The sequence below is a fragment of the Nicotiana tabacum genome, chromosome 19 (assembly GCF_000715075.1).
Source record: "Nicotiana tabacum cultivar K326 chromosome 19, ASM71507v2, whole genome shotgun sequence".
Taxonomy (NCBI): domain Eukaryota; kingdom Viridiplantae; phylum Streptophyta; class Magnoliopsida; order Solanales; family Solanaceae; genus Nicotiana; species Nicotiana tabacum.
The window spans coordinates 67,632,323-67,655,327 of NC_134098.1; the positions used below are offsets into that span (position 1 = coordinate 67,632,323).

Here is a 23,005-nt window from a genome sequence, read left to right on the forward strand (position 1 = left end):
TCTACTGTTTCAACATGTCCTACTCCCGTACATTATTAGAAACATGCCTATAAGAATTTAAGTGTTTCACTCGTTTACATGCTTCACTTCTCTACATGATATTAGATATCATGCCAATAGAATTCAAACATCATTGATTACTTGCTCAACTTGTGCTATTGCTGTGTGATTGTTAGATAATATGCTTATAGGATCACATTAAGTAATTAAGATCTGCTCATCTAGATACTATGTCTATAGGGCCTTAGTTGATTATTTACATCATTGTTGTTGTTTTTGTTGTTGTTGTTGTTGTTCTTATCACACTGCCCGCCTAGAAAACATGTGTATAGGATTCAAACATTATTGATTATTTGCTCAACTTGTGCTATTGTTGTATGATTGTTAGATAACATGCCTATAGGACCAAAGACATATAATTTTGAGTTTTCAACGGTTTCACTAACCAAGCGCGAATCACCTAGAGATCATGTCTATAAGCTTTTAATAACAATTATGATATGCGGCTTCAATAATCTGAATGGCAGTATTGCCCACAAGATTTTAGTAAACCATGCAGTCACGTAGAAGCCATGCTTATATGGTTTTAAAGGACTTTAATGCATCTTAATTCTAAAATTGCCTATGACTCCTCACTGCATAACAAGAAATTTGTGACTGATCGCGTGCTTTTGTGCTTATGTGTGGAGGCTAACTTGAGCCTTTAATTGCTATTATGTGTAGTCCTACCTGTTTTGAATGTAAGCCTAGTTTTATCATTTTGAGTTCCCTAAGTATAGTCTAGAACTATCCAAATAGTAGGTCCAAAGCCTCCTGGACCATAGACATGGGACATGTAATGTACGTATAGGAAACAGTTTAGAATTGAACTAGAGCGCTTCAGGTAAATAACTTTAACATAGTAATTAGGTAGCAGGAGATGATAGTATGTACCCGCTGAATAATATGAGCAACCCCTACCTTAGGGAGTTGCAAAATAATATTTATGTTGCACGGGGTGATTCTTTAGGCTAAACAATTTAGGACCCCCCATATGTCTATTACTTGCACCTTTATTTCTTTGGACTTAGAACAAATTAGGTTGTACCTTGTAATCTCCAAAGGCTTGTATTAATCATCTATTAATGTATAGTCTATTCCCTTTATATATGTAATCTTATATACACTTGTTTTATATCGTAGTCGAATATTTAAATTCCATATCTTCCTTTAATTTACATGATCACATAGGACAATTATAATCCAATAATCCCACATAGCATTATTTTCAGTCGGGACCCACAGTTGTGGGCCTCGAAGAGTTTCTAACACCTTCTCTTCTAGGTAATTTGAGCCCTTACCCGATCTTTGATGACACGGGCTAGATAAAACTGAGTTATTTGCAAATAGATGCCCTAACGCACCGTAAAATCGTTAGGTGACTTCTCTTCGCTTCTTAATACCCATTTAAAAGAGTTGTTACACGTCGAAACCCGCGTTCGCGAGAAAATAGAACGCGACACTAAGTATTACCTGGAAGCCCACCAATCCGGGTAGAAGGTTCTTAGGATGCTCAAACTATAGTACAAGCAGTTGTTGAAAATTTTTCAGGCAGGTTGACCCATATCTTCTAGATCATTACAAACAAGTAATGACAGGACTCCTATCAAGAATTCGCGTCAATGAGAAGGAATAGGGGAAGGAACACTGTAATTATGTTTGTTGTTGTTGCACTGCTCTTTGTAGTGTTATTCCTGACTTAAGCAGCATCATGAGTTCTAAATGGTTGTACGATGTATAATTATTCTTAATAAACAATGACAATATCTAAGTGTATGATGTATTTTATTGCAATGAAAAGTGATGTTTGGCATAAACATCTGAACATATATTAGACAAGTTCAAAACAACCATCTTGACTGTCAAAAGTAGGCATTTAAATCGCATACTAGGAGAAACTAGTTTAATATTGTGCCAAAACCAAAACAATTCATAAACTAAGTTATGTTTATTTTCATACTATATAGTCCATAAATAACCTAGAAAATAAGTTCTGATACTAACAGACTTAAACTTTCATAAAAACAAACATTTCTTCAAATCATTATGGTTGCGATTGTTGAAGTTGGAATGAGATTGTCCCAAGTTTGGTTGAATTGAAGAAGGAGCTTCAAATTGGCTTAGGGTTGCCTAAGTTTGTATCATTCTAACATGTTGTTGAAGTTGTCGTTGTATTACTGCATTTGTTCCTTGCTACCTAGTTGAGCTACGTTATATCCAAGATCGATATTGGTCTGGCTAGCATCAATGTTTGCCTAGGAACATGGGTGACTTTGTCCTTTAACCCACCCTACATTCAAATATAAATAATTTCATAACTTAGTAAAGTATTTAGACAAAATAATTGGACAGAATTTCACACACTTACCCTCTTTATGACTGTCGCTGAATCACCAAAAAGTTTTCTAAATCTAGCAGTCCTACGCCTTCTACTAAAAGTTCTAAGAATTTCTTGAGGATTCCTTGATCTTCCTTCTGTAGTTTCAAATTGTTGTGTTGCAAATCCACCACCAGCAGTAGCAAATTGTTGATTTATACCTCCTATTGCAACTGCAGTAGACTGGGTATTAGCAGTACTACTCCCAGTACCATCAATTGAACTTTCCCCTTTCTGAAATACCCAAAATATAAAAAATTCAGCAATAAACTAAAAAACACTTAAAACATAAGAAGTATTTGTTTCTTACCAAGATTGTACAACCTTTTTTGTTATGGCCTACTGTCTTTCAATGAGAGCATGTCATTGGTGTCCCCTTCCTTGATATCATACCAAATTTCTTTGTAGATTCATCCTGGGCCTTCTTTATATTTTTCTTAGGTCTACCAGGCATCTTAGTATTTACAAGAGGCTCAACTTTGAGGTTTTGAGTTGGAGGCCACATCTCCATGTTGGTCACGGGCTGAATGTAACAATTGAATACCTTAAGGTATGTTTTCTTCTTATACCAATGCTCAACATAGTTATCGATATCTTACCTTACAAAGTGTATGGGAGCAGGGTATGTCTTATGTCTTTCAGCTGCCATATTTTACACATGTACTCTTTCTTTATAAAATTAACTATGTGTTTGTAAATCCCATCTTGGATCTCAAATTCAATGTCCCCATTCTATTTATATTCATGCTTAGTGGCTTCACATATTGCTCTTCAATGTACCCCACTACCATAAAAGATATACCAGAATTCTAATTTATAGCAAATTCTCTCATATTAGTCATCCTCTCTATTACGTTCACTTTGATCTCTTCCAACATGATTATGATTGACTTCTGCTGAGAAGTAAGTATCCAACTATTTAAGGTCTCACATATGTTGTTCTCCAAGACATCACATTTACTAAAGTGTTTTAAAAAGGCCCTGCACCATGAATGTCTGGGATACTTGAGCAAAACCTTTACTATCTTATTGCCACCAAATTCTGCCAATTCATCTAGTTCAACCTTCATAAATGCTTCAAATGAAGCTCTTGCACAAGCCCACAATTTATTCCTTCTTTCCTCACCACTATATTTTTTTATTCTAGTTGCTCCATATGTGTCTTGCACACATTCTATGCTCAACATTTGGCATCAATTCAGCTACAGATTGTGATAACAACACGATAGTGGATTTAAGAATTAATAAGGAAAAATAAGAAAAATCAAGAAATATGCGGAAGCTAAATGAAAATAAAGAAACAAAAAAAGAAGACAGAAAAGAAAGTTAGATTGAATTCAATAAAGAGTTTCTTGAATTTAAGAAGTCTATTCTTGAAATTAAATTCTAACAACAACAATTAGCTAATGAAGAACTAATCGCCTTTGGTAGAGACTTAAAAACAAGAGATAGATTATGAAACCCGGCCCTTTAGAATAACAAGAACAACAATAAGCCTAAACTTATCACTTTTCTTGAATACCTAGAAGTGATCTAAGATTTCGAAAAGGGTTTAATCTTACCACCTTAAGTTGAGTTCTGAAGGTTGAAGAATAAATCCAAGAGTAGCCACACACAAGAGTGCAAGAAAAATCTCATAATTTTTATTGATATTATCTATAATAATCTAAGTCTAATAACAAAGAAGATACCCCTTATATAGGTAGGAGGGGTCACGAAATTAAGGTTAAAATAACAAGAAAATAAAGTCCTAAACTACTTTGGACAACAAATCCAACTACCTTAGGAAAAGGAAAATACTAGGAAGCAAAAACCAAGTCATTCCAACAATATTAGTAAAAGGAAAATATAACCTTAACTAACTAGGAAAGTAATATATATATAGTCCCAAAATATATGGAAATAAGTCCCAAACCAATCTTGGATAGAATCTTGAAAATCTTGAAAATCTTGAAGGAAATTTGCAAGCAACTTGGAACCAACTTGCACTCAACATCTAGAACGCCTATGTACCCTTCTTGGACATCAAGTAAGTCTTTTTTATATTATAAAAATATGGCTTTATGTATGACTTCATGGGTTGCAAGTTTGGACACATTTTAGGTGCCAAATTGGTCCAAAAGTGGACTGACTAGGGTCTTCTTCAAAGGACGTCTCTTGGGATCCAATCCTCCTCTTCTTGGACATAAATTTGGGCCATAAAATAATTTTAATACCTAGCCAATTCATATCCTTTATCCTTTAGCTCTTCATCCCAATTAACAACTTCTTTATTTGCACTTGAAGTCTAATGCCCTTGTTTTGCAACTCTTTAGCTTGTCATCTTATTAAAGGCACTCTTTGAGATTCCAAAGCTTCATTCTTGTCCTTGAATAGATTTGATATTCCTAGGATGCTATCATTCTCCTCTTCTTAAAGAAAATGCATCCTCGAAAAGAAAAAGAAGTCACGAACTAGTAAATGGCATCCACTAATCTGAAAAAATGGTAGGAATAAAACAAGATAGTGACCATGTGTTCACTTAACCCAATTAAGTCTAATAGGTGCAAATACTCCTTTATAAAGCATATGGACATCATCATCATCTCAATAAAATTTATACCTAGTTAGAGTTGTCCAATAAAAATCTCTCTTAGATGCGCTATGTAATGAAATTTGCAATGCGATCTTGTCAATAAGGTAGTCCAAACATGTGCATGCCAAAGAAATTAAAAAATATTGGTCATGCATCTATTTAACACAAGTATCTCTGCCACATGTATCAAATAAGACACTCTTATAATATAGCCAAGTATCAATTATAAATCCCATGGATTCTTCTATATGTAAGTTATTCAAAGAAGCACATAAATTCTCAGAAAGGTCAGAAGAACCCATAAATTTCAAAATATAAATTTCAATATATTCAATCTCATGATTATAACTTTCCCCAATAATATTCGCAACATCAATGGATTCTACATAATTGCCCAAACTGTCACAGAAAGAGTCATAGATAGGTTCATGAAAGAGTATTTGATCATTAACATCACAATAATCATGCATATCCTCTTTACTAGTAGCAAACACTTTTACATACTCACAATCAACATGACTAGAGGAATGACTTCCCATCAAATAACAAAACTCACATTCTAGCAATTTATCACATGAAAACTCATTAGACACTTGAATAAGAGAAGAAAGAACATTTAACTCATTAGCAAGACTCTTCACATAAATTTCATGCTTCTTTCCACCAAGTTGGAATGCATAATCATCTATGTCATACTCAATTTTAAAAGGAAGCAAATTACTCTTGCACTTTAACTTATATATTACAGTTAATGACTTGATATGCATCAAAATATCATCATCCACAAAAATTATAAAGTCACCAACATAAAAAATAAGAGTATAGTTCTTTACCTCCAAAAATACCTTAGGTGTTTTAGAAAGGCCAAGAATATGAATAAACCAATTATACATACCATACTTGGACTTATTTACTAATGGAATAACATCACCTTTTATTCTTTTATGCAATGGCTCTAACTTAGCAATGCCTTTAGGGAACTCCATGTTATAAACCTGTAAATAAGGATCAAAATAGTCAAAAGGTTCAACAACAAAAAAATTAATCAAGCTTTTATCTTCCACCACCCAAAAAGAATTGATTTCGCTAAATTCATGTTGGAATCCGATTGGATCCTTTGCTACCATCTCTTGTGCCTCATCTCCCCTTTCAAAAGGCCTTTCTACATATGGCTGCACAAAATCACAAGAACTAAAACAAAAAAGATTTAATAGGTTAGGAAGTAAAGAAAATATTTTCTTGCTTACACTCTCTTTGGCTTTTATCACAAGACTAACTTTTTCCTCACCCTTAGCCTCTTTTTTCTCACTAAAGTTTTTTTCTTCTTCTTTACTCAAACACTCTTATTTTTCTCTCTCTACCTCAAAGATTTTTCTTATCTCATTGCCTTCTCTCTTTTCTTTTCCCTCAAGCTCACTCTTTTTCTCAATTGACATCCTATTCTCTTCACTCAATACAACCTCTCCATTTTCCTCTCTTGGGATGTCAACATGTACTCCCTTACTCCTCTCATTCTTTTTTCTCTCTCATATTTTTCCATATTCTCTTTAATAGTCTTTTCATCTTCATAAATTTGTGAGGGAGTCAAAGGTCCAAGAATAAGTTTCTTTCCATTAACCTCAAAAGAGTATCTATTTTTTCCATGTTATATGAAGCTCTTCTATAGGCATACTATGGCTTTCCCAACAAGACATGATAATTATTCATGGGAATCATGTCATACCAAATCGCATCCCCATACCTTCCCATAGAGAATAGTAATAACACTCTTTTATCTACCTTTACTCCTCTCAACATGTAGGGTTCAATATGCTCAACACAAGGCAAGTTTAATTTTTTAACCATATAAGTGCTAGTTGAGTTATAGCCAAACTCTTTGTCAATTCTAAGGGCACAAATCGCATACATCACTTTAGCTCTTGCTCGAAAAATAATTTTACCATTGTCTTTCTTCCATTCGGTATAATGTAAGTTCGACTTTTCAAGTTGTTGAGTCATAGCTCGCCTCCTTTCACTATAACTATATGTTTGAAACATCTTGAACAAAGATTAGAAGAATTATGTATCTCTCAAATTTGCCTTTTCCCCCCAGTGTTCTCGCCTCTTTTGCCTTTTTCCACTCAAAGCAGCTCTTGGTCGTTAATCTTTAGATTTATTAATAAACTTTACTAGTCACAACCCTTAGTGATAAGAATGTGGAGATAGAAAAAGGAAAGGAAAGTGAAGGACCAAACCTAGGAAGAATAGGAATTGGTTAGTAGAAAAAATAAAGGAAAGAATTTAGGAAACTCAAAACCCACAAGAGTAAGGAAAGAAGTTACCTTAATTTTCAAGAACTAGGATCCCCTCTTCTTGTTTCCTTTCTTGACTTGGAAACTAAATAACACTTGAATTCTAAAAATAATAATGAGCCATAATGCTTTTCTTTGAGCTGATTTTCATTTTATTTTTTTGGTTTTGTTTTGCTCAAGAACCTCCCAATAGTATCAAGATTGAAATCTTGATTAGCCTATGCTCTGATACCACTTGATAACAACACTATATGGGATTCAAGAATTAGTAAAGAAAAATAAAAAAAATCAAAAAATATGCGGAAGCTAAAAGAAAATAAAGAAACAAAAAAGAAGACAGAAATTAAAGATAAATTGCATTCAAGAAAGAGTATCTTGAATTCAAGAAGTCTATTCTTGAAGTTGAATCCTAACAATAACAATTAGCTAACGAAGAACTAATCGCCTTTAGTAGAGACTTAAAAACAAGAGATAGATTATGAAACCCGACTCTTTAGAATAACAATAAGCCTAAACTTATCACATTTCTTGAATGCCTAGAAGTGATCTAAGATTTCGAAAAGGTTTTAGTCTTACCACCTTAACTTGAGTCGTGAAGGTTGAAGAATAAATCCAAGAGTAGCCACACACAAGAGTGCAAGAAAAATCTCACAATTTTTATTGATATTATCTATAATAATCTAATTCTAATAACAAAGAAGACATCCCTTATATAGGTAGGAGGGGTCATGCAATTAAGGCTAAAAAAATAAGGAAATAAAGTACTAAACTACTTTAGACAACAAGTCCAACTACCTTAGGAAAAGAAAAATACTAGGAAGCAAAAACCAAGTCATTCTTGGAAAGTAATTCCAACAATATTAGAAAAAGGAAAACATAACCTTAACTAACTAGGAAAGTAATAAATATAGTCCCAAAATATATGGAAATAAGTCTCAAACCAATCTTGGATAGAATCTTGAAAAATCGTGGAAATCTTGAAAATCTTGAAGGAAATTTGCAAGCAACTTGGCACCGACTTGTACTCAACATCTAGCATGCCTATGTACCATTCTTGGATATCAAGTAAGTCCTTTTTATATTATAAAAATATGACTTTATGTAGGACTTCATGGGCTGCAAGCTTGGACACATTTTAGGTGTCAAATTGGTCCAAAAGTGGAGTGACTAGGACCTTCTTCAAATGATGTCTCTTGGTATCCAATCTTCCTCTTCTTAGACATAAATTTGGGCCATAAAACAATTGTATTACCTAGCCAATTTATATCCTTTATCCTTGAGCTTTTCATTCCAATTAATAACTTGTTTATTTTCACTTGAAGTCTAATGACCTTGTTTTGTAACTCTTTACCTTGTCATCTTGTTAAAGGCCCTCTTTGAGATTCCAAAGCTTCATTCTTGTCCTGGAATAGATTTGATCTTCCTAGGATGCTATTATCTTGATAACAATGTGATAGGAGATTCAAAAATTAGTAAAAAAAAAAGAAATATGCGGAAGCTAAAAGAAAATAAGGAAACAAAAAAAAAGACAGAAATTAAAGATAGATTGAATTCGAGAAAGAGTTTCTTAAATTCAAGAAGTCTATTCTTGAAGTTGAATCCTAACAACAATAATTAGCTAACGAAGAACTAATCGCCTTTGGTAGAAACTTAAAAATAAGAGATAGATTGTGAAACCCGACCATTTAGAATAACAAGAACAATAATAAGTCTAAACTTATCACCTTTCTTGAATACCTAGAAGTGATCTAAGATTTCAAAAAGGGTTTAATCTTATCACCTTAAGTTGAGTCCTGAAGGTTGAAGAATAAATCCAAGAGTAGCCATACATAAGAGTCCAAGAAAAATCTCATAATTTTTATTGATATTGTCTATAATAATCTAATTCTAATAACAAAGAAGACACCCCTTATATAGGTAGGAGGGGTCACGAAATTAAGGCTAAAATAACTGTTACACCATGTGCGTCCCAAGGTGACATATAATGAATATGAAACTTCTTAATCATGATTTAAATAGATTTAAAGTCATAATATGACTATATATGATGTTGGGATAGAAAATATAATGTTCGGGAAAAGTCGGATTTAAGTTGCGGAAAAACCGACAAAGGATTTGCCTTGTAACAGAGCTTTTTGAGCAGTAAATTTTGTGTGCTATATGGGGTCTCTTTTGGGACATATTATATGCAAAATTGAAGGTCTTGGAATGTAGTTTCCAACACTCTTAACCATTCATTCATACGACATCCAAATAAAAAGATATAAGCGTCGGAAGATGGGCCAATGAGAGGGTGTCAGGCTAGCACCTCTTTGACTTTTCCAAACTTGATATATATGGGTCTTAGGCCGTGTTTATCTTCATTTTACCATAAAAAAGACCTGAGAACATCCATAAACATATACATAAGCTCTCTTCTAGGGTTTCAAAGGATATCAACATCCAGGGCACGAAATCGAAAAGCGATAACATTAAAACGATCCCTGCGACGTAAGCATCGCTATATCGACTCTCTTTTTCTTTGTAGTTTGAGTTTTGGAAAGTACTTCATAGTTAGGAAAACATCTACTTTCTGTATTTAAACTTTTATATATCAAGGAAGGTTGATAAATTCATTTTCTAATATTTAGAACTTACAGGACGGTGATCGAAAGCCGTGAGTTCGATTTATTTTACTTTTAGTGGACTGTTTTGTAGTCCACTCGTGTTGGCCTATTGTGCTGCAGATTTATTGAGTTTGGAGGGATGAAGGGCGTGGAGAAACGCCACATATGGTAGGGTAGTAAGCTGGTCGCTCGTCGTTACAATTTCAGGTTAATTGATAACTTATTGATTGAGTGTGTTATGGTATATTTGGGGGTTTTGTTGTATTGAAGGTCCCGAATTGTAGTTGGGCTATTTTTGAGTTCCTGATTGTACTATGTTTATATCTCGCCTATAGTAGGCTTGAGGGAGCAGTGAAATCAGGGGAAATGTTCCCCGTTTTATTTTAGAATCGAGTTATCATTTGAGATACGTGATATACCACCGCCATCTAAGTTGTACATGTATTTCTTTGTTATAGGGTTGGCGCTAGTTGTCATAAGCTTGTTGTTGAGTTGCATTGACGACTTGAGGTATGTTAAGGCTATCTATTTTTTCCTTTTAGCATGATCCATATAATACAAATGAAACGTGCAAACACGGAACATTCATAAATGACTCTATTCATAGAAGTACTAGGGGTGCCTATGTTCTTGATTCCCCATGTGACCTATTATTATATCTTCTGTTCATGGGTATCAGAAAAATATGTAAGTTGCTAAAGTTTATCCGAAGGCATATTGATCTTATGACATTCCGAGAAATCTTACTGACTTACTTCATTATGCATTGCATTCATTTATACATGTACATTAACCCATGACCAGATGATGTTATATACGCATATTTTATATGTATATGGGATATGAAAAAATGTTATGGCATTATATACGCACCACTACCTGATCAGCTGGTATACGTTGATGATTTCGCCCACAGTGGCTGAGATGATATGATGGGATGCCCTCAAAGGCTTGATGATGTTATGTATACATATACCTATTCATGGTATGATATTTATACGCACATGCATAACATTATAAATTTTTCATGATTCACGGAGCTATTCAGAATTACAGGTTAAGTTCTTTACTCCATGTTTCTTTCATGTCTTTTATATATTACTTTCATGCCTTACATACTTGGTACTTTATTTGTACTGACGTCCTTTTTGCCTGGTACGCTGCGTTTCATGCCCGCAGGTCCCGATAGACAAGTTGAGAGTTCTCCTAGTAGGCTATCAGCTCAGCGGAAGGTGTTTGTGTACTTCACTTGCTCCGGAATTGCCTATTTGGTCAGTATGATTTGAATATATATTGATTGGTATGGCGGGGCCCTGTCCCGACCTTTATGATATTATGTACTCTTAGAGGCTTGTAGACAAATATCATGTATATGTATACTTGTATGGCCTTATCGGCCTATATTTTGAGTATACAAATGATCATGTCGTCCTTATAGGTCCGTATGTCATATGTATAAGTTTTTATATCATGTTAGGTCGTCATATGTCTAGAATTCCCTTATGTTTTATTCTCGTTATCTCGTGACGGCCCTTCTAGCCCACTTACCCATAACGGTATGATAAGAAAGATATGTTACGTTGGTACTCGGTTGTGTAAGGCACCGGGTGCCCGTCGCGACCCTGCAATTTGGGTCATGACAATAACAAGGAAATAAAGTCCTAAACTACTTTGGACAACAAGTCCAACTACCTTAGGAAAAGAAAAATACTATGAAGCAAAAATCATGTCATTCTTGAAAAGTAATTCCAACAATATTAGGAAAAGGAAAACATAACCTTAACTAACTAGGAAAATAATAAATATAGTCCCAAAATATATGGAAATAAGTTCCAAACCAATCTTGGATAGAATCTTGAAAATCTTGAAGGAAATTTGCAAGCAACTTAGCACCAACTTGCACTCAACATCTAGAACGCCTATGTACCCTTCTTGGACATCAAGTAAGTCCTTTTTATATTATAAAAATGTGACTTTATGTAGGACTTCATGGGTTGCAAGTTTGGACATATTTTAGGTGCCAAATTGGTCCAAAAGTGGACTGACTAGGACCTTCTTCAAAGAACGTCTCTTGGGATCCAATCCTCCTCTTCTTGAACATAAATTTGGGCCATAAAATAATTATAATACCTAGCCAATTCATATCTTTTATCCTTTAGCTCTTCATCACAATTAACAATTTCTTTATTTGCACTTGAAGTCTAATGACCTTGTTTTGCAACTCTTTAGCTTGACATCTTGTTAAAGGCCCTCTTTGAGATTTCAAAGCTTCATTCTTGTTCTTAAATAGAATTGAACTTCCTAGGATGCTATCAGATTGAACAAGTCCCGTGAACAAAAAACAATAGTTAGAGTTCATACAATGCATGCTAAAGTATTAAAGTAAAAATAAAATTAAAATAATACACATATCTTCTGCATATCAGAAATATTTGATAATCTTCTACCTTAAGATTCTATGAGTTTTAAGTCCTCCGTTAGGCACCGAAAAATCATGACCAAGTGTTCTTGCTCTCCTTTTCAATCACTGCCCAAACAACATGGTACATTTGGTTATTACCATTCTTAGCAATGCATAACAACTCACCTTTACACACTTCCTTCATAAATGCTCCATCAAAGCCAATCACATTTATACACCATTTTAACCAACCTATTTTCAAAGCAAGTAGACAAATGTATATCCCTACAAACCCTCTTTACCAAGTTCTATTTATTTGGAAGTGCTCGTTATAACAGTGCTATCACGATTATTAGTCCTTAACATGTCAGCATAATCATAAATCCTAGCAAACTCCATCTTGTAATCATCTAGATACTCACACATTACCTTATATCTAGACTTCACACATATTATTTTTCCTACATATACACCATACTTAATCCTAATTAACTCTTGCAACTTCTTCAGCTTTACGTCAGGCTCATTAATAATCTTATCTTTGTATTGTTTAGCTATCCAAGTTGTATCATAAAAATTATTCCTTGTGACTGTGAAGCATGTATGAACAAGGTAATATGTTCTAACAATACAATTATGTGTGTAGTCCTATACACTGCTTAAAATATGCCATTTACATCCACTAGAGTTCAAACATGTTGCCCTGATCCTATTCCTCTTATTTGGCCTAGACTTTAACTCAACTTTCTTATGTACAACATAGTCTTGTAAAACATATTTAATTTGTCTAACATTTTCAAAGACCATTCCCAGTTGAAAAATAATTTTCTTACAATTAAGGTCAAAGTAGACCTTTCTATTGTAAATTATTAGAGGAAGGTTATCTACCTCACCATCTTCATCTACATCATCATTAGTATCCTCACTCCATAAAACTGAACTGTGTAGGTACTGATCATGCACTCCCAATTTGCCAGTATATTTAGCAGTCTTGTCCTTGTAAATTTCTTCAAATCCAGAGTCAGTGCCTATTAGTCCACTAGGTAGCTCATCTTTTACATCACTAGATCTCTCTTTCTAATTTTTATGATTTACTTTGGTATGTCTAATAGCAATAAGGCCAGCTTCTATATCACTTGTCTCTCCAACAACATCTTCATCAGCATCATAAAGTGACTCATTAGTATCCTAATAAGCAGAAACACCCTCATATTTAGCATCCTTACTCTCTGACTTACTCTCAAATTCATCACCATCAGAATTTGTGGCTAGATAAAAGTTATAAAACTCCCATTCATCCTTAGTACTCTTCTATCTCATCAGCCTTCTCCTTACCCTTTCCCTTAGCGGTTTCACCAATATTTATAGCATTGGTAAGTTTGTTGCACCAGCTCTGTGTGTTTGCCCTTGTGACACTTCACTAAAGCCATCTATCTACCTGCTCATGTGGAGTATTATTGCCGCTACTTAATATTTTATCCAGTTCAATATCAACACATAGTATATTAACTGTGTGACATAAATAAACATCAGTAAAATTCTCATCCTTAAGGTCTTTGCCGAATTCTAACACGTTAGCATCATACTTAAGAAATCAAAATGCTCATTTTTTATTTACTTGATATACAAGTTTCTCTACACTTAAGTACTCCATATCATTTGCTCATTTGTTAAATTGAATAATATGCAGTTCATCAGTTTCAACATTTAAAATAACTGGCCATGTTATCCTATTTTCATGCCTCATTAATGGGTCAGCTACCAGTTGTCCTTGATGGTGAAATTGTAATTGTACAAAAATAGCCATCCTGCCTCAGTACACCTATGAAAATAAGGTAAGTCCAAATCAGTAACATATTCAAATGAAAATAGATAATATTGTCTGAACATGTTTGAGAAGCAAGAAGCATATACGGGGAAAAAATCCTAACATTATCAGTTTAAGAGACAAGATTTTTCGATATGTTAAAAAGCCTTAATTTCTTAATCTTATATGACAAATCAGCCATGGAAGCGACAAAATTCATAGAGAAAATAAGATATTAGTGTGTTATTCCAAAAGTCCTAATTTAAACCCTAAATCACGAAACAACCATTGTATGTATACAAAATATCTTTATCACATATAAATATCAATAACGCATAACAACACAAGAAAACAACTGACATTAAAGAGTACAATCGAACCTAGAATGACATCTAGGTTTCTGGTGAAGGAGAAACAAAGAAAAGAGGAACCCAACGATATCTTGTTTTAGAACTGAGCTTGAAAAAGAAAAAAATAATCCCAATGTGCATATGATCTTGGAGGCGAAAAATCTGAGGTCGTTCACTCCGTTTGAGCCTGATGATACAAATGAAGAGTTTAGTTAAAGAGGGCGTGGACTGAAATGTTTAGTCTTTTAGATAAAAAAAAAAGAATGGCAAATAGTCAGCGGGGTGTGTTTTTGTGTATGACACATGGTGGGTATTAATTGGTCTTTTGCTAACTGGATTGTCACGCTTGTCAATTTATAATGCACACGTTATGATTCAACAGTCAGAGGTGTTTATTATTTCACAAACGCATAAGTTGAAGTGTTTATATAGGAACTCTGAAAATTTATTTACCGAGATGACAATTAGGTACAAATTTAAATGGCCATGAAGCCATTTTGCCAATAAAAATTTGTATCTTGGCTAAAGACTCTCAGTATTAGTATAAGATTATTTTCCTTGTGAAATAAGTTTTTACCATAACAACTACGTGAGTGTAACAACTAGTATGAATTAACATGTTTACACGATCATTTAATTTTTTTCACACAAGTGATTTTTGAAACTAATTACCTAAAAAGTAAGTTAAACAATTTATTACAATGAGTTGAGTTATACCAGTGGTTTCATTGAGACGAATATTTCACTCTTTTAGACTGTACTTGTAGGATCACACTGAATATATTTTTGTTATTATTGAGTTAAATTACAACAATAATATAAAAATTATTTATACTATACAAAGAGAGTTGAATATTCAAATAATTAATTTTATTTTTGGGCAAAATATAAAATTGGCCGGTCAGCTAAAATATGCATTATTATATATAATATACATATATACAATAAATATAGATTTTATCGCTATTATTTTTTGAAGCGGCTAAAAATATACCTTTCTCTTTATCTTTCCTCAATGAAAACGAAATTTTACGTATAACATTGACAGAAAGCAATAAAAATAAAAATAAAAATAAAAATAAAATCATCTCCAAACATTATTCGTAAGATGCTCTTTAGTGAAAATAGAAGAAAAGATACAAACCTACTATAATACTGTACAAATGAACTGCACAACAAGTAGTCCAGTTAAATCTTCATATGCAAACTCAATAATTGGACTGATTTGGTTGGGACGGTTTCTGTTATTCTGTAGCCCAACAATAGTAAAGGGCGGTGGCCCATGGCCCAAAAGACACCTAATAAGACACGTGTATATTTTCTGTGCATCGACCGAATTTTATCTCCCGCCAGGCGCCATTGAAATCCAATTTTTTCAAAAAGAGAAGCACCTGGAAAAAAAAGAAGAAGAAAGATCCCTCCTATGATTTCGAAAACTCAATTATTCCTAATTCCACAGTATCAGTTCTAGGGTTCTTACATTTCATTACAAGGAAACTCTGAATTTTGTTAATATATTTGATAGGAATTTCAATGGCAGAAATCAACCAAGATATGTTACACGGAGACTTCTCCAGAATCTTCATCGGTGTTCGTTTTGTTCTTTCCGGATTCGACTCTCTAAGAAAAGAGCAGGTTTTACCCATTCATCCCCTAATTTAGAAAGTTCAATAATTTGTATTTCCGCTGTTCAAAGTGTTTGGATGTTGCTTTCATTGCTCTACTCTTAACTTTTCACTATTTGTTTGAAGATTCGGTCAAAGCTTTTGGAGGGTGGTGGGGTTGACGCGAGAGAATATGGACCGGATTGCACACACCTCATTGTAGATAGAATAGTTTATGTAAGTACAACTAAATAGTAGCTGATTTTGTACCAAATTTATTACTCTCTCTGTTTCAATTTATGCGAAACTATTTCCTATTTAGTCCATGTCAAAAAGAATGAATTTGAAAATAATTTATCTTTATGCAATGATTTATAGCCACACAAAATATATGCGACTCATTTTATAACACAAGTTCAAATTCTCTTTTCTTAAACTTTGTGCCCAGTCAAATGGGTTCACATAAATTGAAACAGATGGAGTATTATTTTTTATTCTGCAATTTTGTTAATTCTTGTTTTCAGTCATCGATCCTCCATATTATGTCGATCAATCAATCAGTTATATGAATTCTCTGTGTTCATGTGTTTATAAGATTCTCTCAATTGATCAACGCATCCCAACTTTTTTTATTTTTTACTTAGATATTTTACCATTGTTAATGAAACTGGGCACTGACTTTTAATGTTTAGGATGATCCCATATGTGTTGCTGCCCGACGGGATGGAAAAGTTCTAGTCACAAGCTTATGGGTTGAGCACAGTTTTGATGTGGGAATGGCTGTCGATCACCTTTCTGTGAGTTCATAGGGAAATGTCTTTATGTCATAATGAATTAGAAAATGCTTTCTTTGAGTTCATTCAAAGTTGAATGTGTGGTAATAGCTGAATGTTTACGATAATGACTGCAATTAGTGTCTTCAATTGTACAATTGAGTTAGCATTTTTGCCGATTGACTCTATACGCACATTTCTCTGTGAGAGTTGCTTGTTCTATTCCTTTGAATGTCACTATGGTGCACGAATGGATGTTTAAATTATGTTCGTGAGTCCAGCTTCATTTCACATCATTTTGCTTTCCCACAAGGCTGTATATCTGATCCACTGTGAAGTACGTTCAGGTGCCAACGTTTGTTTTTTATATTTAAGGAGAAAGCAGACTTGGAAATACTGTGCAAGGCAGATATTTACAAAATTTCTACTAACTAACTAACTACTTTGAATTTTAATGGCGTCATAAATGTATCCATTAGCCTGTGTATTTCTCCTTTAAAGTTCCACATGAATGTCTTCATTTTTTTATAAGAGCTCAAATTTTTTTCTGCTGGAACATTTGTATTCTTTGCTCCATGTCTGAACTTGTGATAGGCCCTTTAAATACCTGACAGTTTACCTCCTTTCCCTCCAAACCCCAAACGCCAAATAATGGTTGATATATCTCAGAATATTCACTATGTTTCTTACAGATGATGTACAGACCTCTGAGGGATTTGAATGGAATCCCAGGTGCTAAATCGCTAATTCTGTGCTTAACTGGATATCAGCGACAAGACCGAGATGATATTATGGTTTGTAGATTTCAACTCTTGTTTTCTTAAACTCTGTTATATCTTTCTTATAAAAGAAAATTAAACAGTGGCTTCTCAATTATATCTCATGTCACCTTGATATTTGGTTGCTTCTTCTTCCAGACAATGGTTGGGCTGATGGGTGCAAATTTTTCAAAGCCATTGGTTTCACACAAAGTCACACATCTTATTTGCTACAAATTTGAGGGTAAACCTGTTTCTACTGTTGCAGCACTGCTGACTGTAATACCTGCTCCCTTAGTTTCTTCTCTTCTTTGCTCAGGGCAGTTTATCCTAGCAGGAGTTTAAAGGGGTTTCAGGTCACCGAAGCCCCTTTTTACGGAGAAACTCCTTTAACCTCATTTTAATACTTGAATATAAATCTAATTTATTTCACGTAGACTGCTGGTTCCGAGGCATAAATGTTGGATGTGTGGTATGTGTTGAACATGTATAGTTCACAGCAAAGTGAAAAATCCAGTTAGCATAGCATCTACTCTAATGATCACCTGCATTTGTGAAATCGGCATGTTAAACTGAAAGTGGTTGATAAGTTTCACCCTCTGTTCTTTCTTTTATATGTATGGCTTACTGTGGTAAATTTCAGGCTTTGAGGCTTAAGGTATCAGCGCTTTGTAAAACATCTGTTCTTATCTGCCATTATGGCAAGCTGTGAATTACCTTAAGTTATGGTAATCCGTAATCCACTTTCATGTGACTGGTTGTGCCTTTTAATGTGCTTCTTCCACCAAATCAGGAGAGGAAGAAAGATATTTCAAATTCAATCTGATTTTTCTCTTTTAACTGTATCTGGTATTGTTCTGTTTACTACTCTTTTACAATTCAAATGAGCCTACGTTATTTGATAGGAGAGAAATATGAGCTTGCCAAGAAACTGAAGAGGATAAAGCTAGTGAATCACCGGTGGTTAGAAGATTGGTAAGCCAGAATTCTTTATAGAAGTCGCACATGCCTGGGCGACCACACCTGTTTGGTCACTTTTCCTTGATAGAAACTTTTCTACTTTCAAGTTGCTCTAGCTGTTCCTTTTAATCTCTTTTATTCTGCAGTTTAAGGGCTTGGGAAATTCTTCCTGAGGCTGCATATGATAAAAGGTGAGACCTTTGCCGCCTTGAATTTTAATGGCCCGTTCTCTCTATCAGAGGGCATCTTGTTTTGTTTAGGCAGGCTTTAATCGAGGTCTCCCTGGTGGTCATTTCAGTGTGCGAAGTCCACAAGGTTACCCTTTATTTTAAAGAACTTGAATATATGAAGTTTTACATTGTGAAACTAAGAAAACCTGTTCTAGAATATGTCAGTATTCCTATTTGAAACAATCAACACAAAGATTAACTTTTTAAGGTTATCAAATCAATTTGCATAAGACACTCCACTCATCAACTTGTCTCATGTAATCAATAGTATAAAGTACACGGATTATTATGTGTGCTTAAGCTCAATCTAGGTGGAACTCGTGCAAAAATTTTGAGGCTCCTTCTCAGACTTTAGTCATCGAATTGTCTTAGAATGGCATAGGTCGGTAATGCTAATGCTTTCTCGCTTTACTCGTTTTCTTTCTTAGTTGTGGTGGCTTCCTGTGCCAAGGAAACAAGGAGTCAACAAACATAATAATGAATGCATTGTCCTCCTAAAATGAAGTTATAGAGCTGTCAAATGAAAATGGCATTAGGTATAGAAAAGCCAAAGGTCATGCTAGACGCGATATGCTTATGTTTGTGAGCCTCAATTTTGACTACCCAATTAAATTAACAAGAAACTCGTGGCATGGTCACACATTGTGCTTTTTTCCTCTTTACTCCAGTGGGTATGAGTTGGAGATGGTGGAAGCCGAAGCCAAGGATTCTGAAGATGAACAAGACGGCATTGCTGCAAACACGGGCGGAGAGAGAGTTTCTTTCACTAGTCCTCAACATTCAAAGAGTCCCAGTCAATTCTGTTTGAAGCAGGAGATCTGTAGAAACATCTCAGAGATACACACACCTACAGGTTTGGCAGATCTTGGAAACCATGATCAGCTGGTGTTATGTGCTTCCAAGGAATCGAAAGTGGACCTGGTTACAGCCTTTGAAGAATCTCACAAGAGCCATCTTGAGACCCTTGGCACCACTCTGAGTAGAAATAAAGAGGTGCCGCATAGCACGCCACTTAATGGAAATAGTCCGGCTTCAGTTTCTACTAGTGCTAAAAAGTCTCCTAACTCATGTTTGTCAAACAGTTGTATTAAAAGTTATTCCCGAAAAAAACCTAGAAAAATTGGTCTGGCCTCGGAACAAATTGAGAGTGCAGGATGTCCTCCCATTAATGAGGTGAGTAAACATTGTGATGTGAACATCTCCTCAGAGAAAGAACAGGATGGAACTGAATTGTTTTCTGCAGAAAAGGACCAAAGTGGTCTACTCCCTGGGAAAAGGAGGGTGGACATGTTATATAGTAGCTCCAATTCTTCAAGAACTAGTCATAATCCAGTCAGCATGTTAGATCGTGGCCTGGTAGAAGATCGTGGCATAGGGTTAGGCAGACATTTGTTATTAGGGAAGAATGTCCATTCTGAAAATGGTGCAAGACTTGATCCCTCGCAAAACTGTGATTCTTCCATTTCCAATCCCATAAAACTGGGCAATCAGCAAGAGTGTGATGAGGATGCATTGCAAGCTGGCACTTGTGCAGTCAGGGGGTTAAAAGAGATTACTTTGAGCAGCAATGTGGACCCTGTGAATTTTCAGTTATGTGAGACTAAGGATTCTACTGTTGAACTTAACGGCTTAAGGAATGAACTGCAAGCTGCCAAAAATCCATCTCCAGGCAATGAAAGTGAAGATATTGAGAAGTCCAGTCGGTTGGCTGAATTGGAAAATGCTGTAGGAGATTCTACGTCAGGGTCTAAGCCATTAAAGAGAAAATCCCTTTCCAAGAAGACTCTGGGATCTAGACAAAGTCTCTGTAAAGGGGACTCGAGAAATCAGAAAGGTACTATATCTCTTAACAAGATTGTTCCCGCGAATGAGTCTGCACCCTCTGTGAGTGGGGGCATAAAGAACACAGAGCACCAAGAGGTTCTCAGCTGTGAAAAGGTTGAGGTTCCACCAGCAGATACTGCAGAATCAAACAAAGAGACTGAGAAAAGAAAATACTTTGATTCTGGAAATGAAGATATTAAAACAGCTGAATCCATAAATAGAGATGCTGAGACTCCAGAAAACAAAGAGTATGATGAGTTGAATGTCGCAAGAGCAGAGTTAGGTGGAGCACCACACTCAGGGGTTAATTCTACGGAGAAGAATCCAGCTGTGAACCAGTTGGTAAATCGGACTGATGTGGAAGATTGTGCTGTGAGGCATGATTCTGACAACAAAAGTTCTAAAGCTCAAAAGACTATTTCCAGGAAGAAGACTAGGTCAAATAAATCAACTTCTGTGGAGAATGATGTAGATGTGAAAGAAACCAAAGGTCCAAAGTATTTGATGAAGAGGAGCAGGACAACTAATTTAGCTGCCAAAAGAGCTGTAGTTTCGACAGAAGTTGCCAAAAGGAAGAAGTCCAAAAGTGAGACAAAGAAGAATGCAGAATTAGGGAAGGGAAAAGGTTTACCTGTAACAGGCAAAGCCACACTGGCACCTGATCATGAATTGAACTCCATGGATGCGGAGAAGGAGAATGAACCTGCTATTGGAGGCCAACACACAACATATATTGAACAAGGGGCTGGCGAAACGTCTCCAAAATGTAAAATAAAGCCTCTAAAGGCTGATGTTGCAAATCCTGATGCTTTGCAGGTTACAAAACTAGGGACTGAGCGGAGGTGGTTTATCCTTAGCGGGCATAGGCTACAAAGAAAGGAGTTTGAGAAGGTCATCAAACGTTTGAAAGGAAATGTGTGCAGAGATTCTCATCAATGGTCATATCAGGCAACACATTTCATTGTCCCGGATCCAGTTCGCAGAACTGAAAAGTTTTTAGCTGCTGCAGCCTCCGGAAGGTATGCCTCAATAACCACGGCCTAAGCAGTGTCAATTTGTACAGGTAAATTGATTGTCTGTTGGTTCTTACAGGTGGATCCTGAAGACCGATTATTTAACTGCTAGCAATGAAGCTGGAAGACTCTTGGATGAAGAACAATATGAATGGCACAAAAAGGGCTTGACGGAAGATTTAGCCATCGACTTGGAGGCCCCAAGAAAGTGGCGGCTTCTGAGTGAGAGAACTGGTCATGGTGCATTTTATGGAATGAAGATAATCATATATGGAGACTGCATTGTACCACCACTGGTCAGTTAATTTGCACTTGTTTGTTCACCAAACTCCTTACTAGATTGAATTCCTATATGTCTAGAATGTTTCAAGATTGCTCTTTTTTTTTTGAATCAGGATACACTAAAACGTGCTGTCAAGGCCGGAGATGGTACTATATTAGCAACTTCACCTCCTTACACTCGGTTCCTTAAGTCAGGTGTTGATTTTGCTATTGTCGATGAGACCATGCCCCATTATGATAAGTGGATTCAAGAATTCCTAAGGCACGAGATACCTTGCGTTTTGCCTGATTACTTGGTGGCTTATGTGTGCAAGCCTGGTTATCCCCGTGACAGTTATGTAAAATACAATACTCATACTTGGGTAGAAAGGTCATTGAAGAACCTGGCGGATCGCTTGGAAGAGGTTGTTGAGGGCATAGTGCTATCAGATGACAATAGTAACATGTAATGCTGATATGTGGTGATGGAAGTGGCTTCCATGGATGTGCATTGGCATTTTATGTTTTATTAATGTGAAGTGACCGGGGAGTTTTTTGCCCAGTCTAAAGCAAGAATAGCATGAACAATGCGACCACAAGTATTCCGAGGAATTCCTACAAGGTTTTAATTAAGGTGGTACAGGCACAGTACCATTTTATTCGGTAATAGCAGTTTCTTATGGTTCAGAGGTTAGAGACTGTTCAATTTTGTATAGAGCAGCCTCTTTCTGCCATAACTTGTACTACTAATTTTCTTAGCCCGGAGTGTGCTGGTCATGATTTGAGCTTGTCACAAATTGTATCTATAATAACCTACTCACGAATTGTAAATTTGTGATTAACTTTTAATTGGATTATAATATCGACATTAACAATCTTACAGAAACTATGGATGAATTTTGCTTCATGGTAAATGATTTAATATTATTCAAAAATTTGAGAAAAATGCATTTGAAATTCGAAGAGTGTACTCTTTCAAAATTAACCAGACCTTGTAGAGAAACACCACGAAATATAATACAGAAATAAGAAGAAAAAATTGAAGCAGACATATAAGTTCCGATATGCGTCAATTTAAAGTTTTAACCTTCTCATTTACTTTTCAATTACTCCAATCTTTATATAATAACTACAGT

The 23,005-nt window shown here is 35.2% G+C and overlaps 1 protein-coding gene across 3 annotated transcripts; it reads left to right on the forward strand.

Annotated features, from left to right (window-relative positions):
• Positions 1–15,627: 15,627 nt before the first annotated feature.
• Positions 15,628–22,755, forward strand: LOC107766698 (BRCT domain-containing protein At4g02110-like). Of its 3 annotated transcripts, XM_016585535.2 has the most exons (10): positions 15,628–16,081; positions 16,198–16,287; positions 16,743–16,847; positions 17,516–17,617; positions 17,741–17,825; positions 18,487–18,556; positions 18,688–18,732; positions 19,440–21,614; positions 21,688–21,904; positions 22,004–22,755. In XM_016585535.2, the coding sequence occupies exons 1-10, from the start codon at positions 15,980–15,982 to the stop codon at positions 22,337–22,339; spliced, it is 3,327 nt and encodes a 1,108-aa protein (XP_016441021.1). In that variant the 5' UTR covers positions 15,628–15,979; the 3' UTR covers positions 22,340–22,755. The 3 variants fall into 3 exon arrangements, with proteins under 3 accessions (XP_016441021.1, XP_016441022.1, XP_016441023.1); XM_016585536.2 differs by lacking the exon at positions 18,688–18,732; XM_016585537.2 differs by lacking the exons at positions 15,628–16,081; positions 16,198–16,287; positions 16,743–16,847; ... (2 more) ...; positions 18,487–18,556; positions 18,688–18,732 and adding an exon at positions 18,741–18,856.
• Positions 22,756–23,005: the final 250 nt, after the last annotated feature.